Source organism: Arachis hypogaea, chromosome 8 (assembly GCF_003086295.3).
Source record: "Arachis hypogaea cultivar Tifrunner chromosome 8, arahy.Tifrunner.gnm2.J5K5, whole genome shotgun sequence".
Taxonomy (NCBI): domain Eukaryota; kingdom Viridiplantae; phylum Streptophyta; class Magnoliopsida; order Fabales; family Fabaceae; genus Arachis; species Arachis hypogaea.
In genome coordinates, this window is record NC_092043.1 from 37,198,926 (window position 1) to 37,203,205 (window position 4,280).

At 34.5% G+C, this 4,280-nt stretch overlaps 1 protein-coding gene across 2 annotated transcripts; it reads left to right on the forward strand.

Moving 5' to 3' along the window:
• The first annotated feature begins 535 nt into the window (after window positions 1-535).
• On the forward strand, window positions 536-3,969 carry LOC112707297 (G-type lectin S-receptor-like serine/threonine-protein kinase SD1-1). 2 transcript variants are annotated; one of them, XM_025758977.3, is made up of 7 exons: window positions 543-1,254; window positions 1,332-1,463; window positions 1,903-2,063; window positions 2,167-2,377; window positions 2,664-2,901; window positions 3,004-3,154; window positions 3,454-3,969. In XM_025758977.3, the coding sequence occupies exons 1-7, from the start codon at window positions 672-674 to the stop codon at window positions 3,739-3,741; spliced, it is 1,764 nt and encodes a 587-aa protein (XP_025614762.1). In that variant the 5' UTR covers window positions 543-671; the 3' UTR covers window positions 3,742-3,969. The 2 variants fall into 2 exon arrangements, with proteins under 2 accessions (XP_025614763.1, XP_025614762.1); XM_025758978.3 differs by lacking the exon at window positions 3,004-3,154 and having other exon boundaries at window positions 536-1,254; window positions 2,664-2,785.
• The last annotated feature ends 311 nt before the right edge of the window (window positions 3,970-4,280 follow it).

Consider the following 4,280-nt stretch of genomic DNA (forward strand, 5'->3'; position numbering starts at 1 on the left):
AGACACGGATTACGTCATACCCCTTAATTTATAGACTTTCTCTCCATATAAATCGTCACAGGTTTTTTGCACTTTAGCCATTCATACATAAGTTGTAATGAGTCTTTGTATTTTACCTATTCTCACGTAAATCGTCCAATCCAGATATGTTTTAAGCTAGAAAAATGTTATGTTTAATATCTTGGGACGATTTAATTATATTTTTAAATACTTATTATCCTTATAAAAGAAGTTTTAAACATAAATTATCCTAGACCGCATTGTTTTATATATATAGAAAGAGATGATTAGTGTGTTAAAATTTTTTTAGGGGATTCATGTCATTTTGGTTCCTCTTCAATTTATTTAAGTAAAACAACCTAAATCTGATATTATGTATATTTTATAGGAATAAAAAAGGGGTACATGATCACACGATGATCCAATGTGAAGAATTAAAGAGTAAATCTTTATGGAGACTAATTACCATGAAAAAGACTTATTCACTCAACTTCATTCTCTCCACAAGTTGTCAGCTTCCTTCAAAACAAAATCCAAGTGAAAGTGTGAAACTAGCACTGCTAGCAATGCGGGTCAACTGCGGATCGATTTAAGTCAACCTTTTTTCTTTTTTCGGGTTGAAAAAAAAAAGAGAGAACTAGCGGACTTCCCTTCACCTTGAGTTCCAATCCATGTCCCATCCTGCGGTCTGGAATTGGAACTCATCACAACACCGAAAAAATAAAACGCAGATGATGGAAGTGGTTCTGAGTTTGATGCTAATTAGCAGTGCTAATTTTCTATTAACTGAAGAGAGCCAAAACGACAGCGTATCATCCTCTTCTGGAGGAAACGAAAGCTACTGCGACTTCCCTGGAATTTGCGGACCCAATGGAAACTGCGATGTTAATAAGCCGCTAGCTTGTGGATGCTTGGATGGTTTCACACCCAAGTCTCCCACTGCCTTCGATAGCCTCGACTACACGCACGGCTGCGTCAGAAAGAAACCATTCAATTGTAGCACCGACGTCTTCGTTGCCTATGCTGTGTTCCAAGAACCCACTGGCACGTCTTATTATCATTCTTTCTTCAACCAAAGTTTGAAAGCCGAGGGTTGCAAGGAGAAATGCAAGAGTAACTGTTCTTGCATGGCGGCTTATACAGAAATTGAGAGTGGTGAATGCAAATTGTGGAGTGGTGATTTGTTTGACGTTAGGGTCATACAGGAAGGACGCCAATATCTTTATATTCGAATGCCTGCTTTTGACCAAGCAGGTTTGATTTGATTTCTTTCGTTTCTTTTGTAAATTCTAATGTTATTTGTCTGCCATGACCGGGTATTAATCTATCAGAGCCCGGAGGCCGAAGTCACCGGCGCAGCGACCATAAGGTGGTGGGAGTAGTTGTTGGCAGTGCTGCTGTTGTGATTTTGGGTATGATCTTGGCTTCTTGGTACATGCTCACCAAAAAAACAGAGCCACAAGGTACATTATATTCCTCCTGCTTAGTAATATTAGAGAAATTATAATTGTGCTATCTTTTTGGATTATAAAGAGAACGGTGATGATACATGACCTACTCATTCTGATAATCAAGTTAGTCCAATAGCTTATTAGCACAACAAAGACCAATTGAAGAAAAAAGAAGAGATGCATAAGAAGAAGAAAGACTTGGTTAAACTTGGGTTATATAAATAACTTGTTCAACTAACATTTTTCTTAAATGAAATCTGAACTTGGGTGCTTATGTGCCGAATAAATTTCGGATTATCCTTTATATAAAATAAAATGTCCTGTAGTTCATAAATTCATTAAATTACCCAAACTTTCACTATTTCTTCCTTTGCTCATTCTGTAGTTCACACTTCATAATAAATTTCTCTCTTAGACCATTATTTTCATACTATCTTCCCTTTGAGAATAGCATTGGGAGAAGTAAGGATTGGTGAGATGCTTAGTCAGACCAATGAACAAGAAGGGGATCTGGAGCTTCCATTACTTGACCTATCAAGAATAGCTATGGCTACTGATAACTTTTCTCTCAATAACAAGCTTGGAGAAGGTGGTTTTGGACCTGTATACAAGGTGAGGTTCTAACATCGCTAAATTACTGCTTGTAGAACATACAAGTACTGAGTATGCAACTAAGGGAATATTAATTAATTTGTATATGCCATCTGTTATTCAGGGCGTATTAGATGATGGACAACAAATTGCTGTAAAGAGACTTTCAAGAAGTTCTGGACAGGGTTTAAATGAATTTAAAACTGAGGTCAAACTAATAGCCAAACTTCGACACCGTAATCTTGTAAAACTTCTTGGTTGTTGCATTCATGAGGAAGAGAAATTGTTGGTATATGAATACATGCCTAACAGAAGTTTAGACTATTTTATTTTTGGTTAGTACCCAACAAGTTACCCTATGTCTCTAGTTACATATATAGTTAGAGAAATGAAGTTAACTGATGTTTGCATTATTTTTGTATGTATATATTCTTTTGTACACTCTTTTAAAGAGAGAAAAAAAAACTACTTCTCTCACATTTTATCAATTACTTTAACATCAAAAATAGATGTATAAGAGAAATATACACAAAAATAATGCATATAACATTCCTCTATGTAGTTATAGTCAATTTTCACAACATTCTAATTTTGATGAAAATATTATTGCATCATGACTAGATCAAATGCGAAAGAAGACTTTGGATTGGCCTAAGCGCTTTAACATCATTTGTGGAATTGCTAGGGGCTTATTATATCTTCATCAAGATTCAAGACTAAGGATTATACATAGAGATCTTAAAGTAAGTAATGTTCTATTAGATAGTAAAATGAACCCAAAGATTTCAGATTTCGGTTTAGCTAGAAGTTTTGGAGGGGATCAAAGTAAAGGAAATACACATAGAGTAGTGGGAACTGTGTAAGTTGAACTCTACATTTCTTTTATATTCTCTTAAAGAAAAATTAAAACTTTTTGAGTGTTTACTAATCAATGCATAATTTTTATTTTGTCTATGTAAAGTGGATACATGGCACCTGAATATGCTGTTCATGGAAATTTTTCGGTAAAATCTGATGTCTTTAGTTTCGGTATTTTGCTACTCGAGATAATATCAGGAAGAAAAAATAGAAGATTTTATTATCCAAGTTCCAATGTCAACCTATATGGACATGTGAGTTTGATAATTTTTCTTCCTCTTTTGGTATACCTCATATTAAGTTTAGTCCGGCAAAATTTGTGATTCGTATTTTGAATTTTGCAATTTTTTGTTGGAGGATCTACAAAGATTAAATTAACTATTTAATTTTGATTTTTACTGTTAATGCTCTGTCAAAGATGACATAATGTTAAATGTCAATGTGTTATTGAATCTCCTACTTGATATTTAACTTGTATCACCATCTAATTGAGACATTTAAGCCTTTTGACTATATCCAAGTTGATAACATTACTAAAATGTGTGTGTAATAGGCATGGGATCTATGGAAACAAGGAAGGTCATTAGAATTGGTGGATGAATGGTTGAAGGAGACATGGAATGTGTCTGAAGTGCAACGTTGCATCCACATCAGCCTCCTATGTGCACAACAGCATCCCCAAGATAGGCCAACCATGTCATCAGTGGTTCTCATGCTTGGAACTGAAATTGATTTACCTCAACCCAAATATCCTACGTTTTTTGTTGCTGAATCTTCTGAAGGCACAAGTTCCTCCTCTTGTAAAAACGAATTGAGCGTTACAGAATTGGAACCTCGATAACAAATTAAAAACATCATATATAGATTTTTTCTTTAGTAAATTATTTTTGGGCAGCATATTTACTAGCCTTAAGTTGCATTACTGATAGAAACTTTAATGATTGTATCCATTAAACACTTTTCTTTTCTTGTTACTGACAACACATGTAATACACAACATTACACAAGCTTAAATGGAAGAAAAAACAGAAAGGAAAATTACATATGGCATCTTTTTCTGGCCAGCTAATTATCAAAGACTCCTTTCTCTTATATTCCATAACTCCACAACTATTAGACCAAACGATCACCTTTTACTATTTGAATGCTCATCACTTTGAACTATACCCAATCGAAACTGTTGTTTAACTTGTTCACTATACTGTTAAGGACTAACATAGAGACCAATCACACTACAAATTGAAACCATTGATAAGTAAAGTTAGCACCCCTGTCCCAAAACATTCTTTCACTAGTTTTACGTGTCTTAATTTTTTAGCAACATTAACACCACCTATTGCATGCAGTCACTGTGATTAAGATATCTATATTCACTAGCCG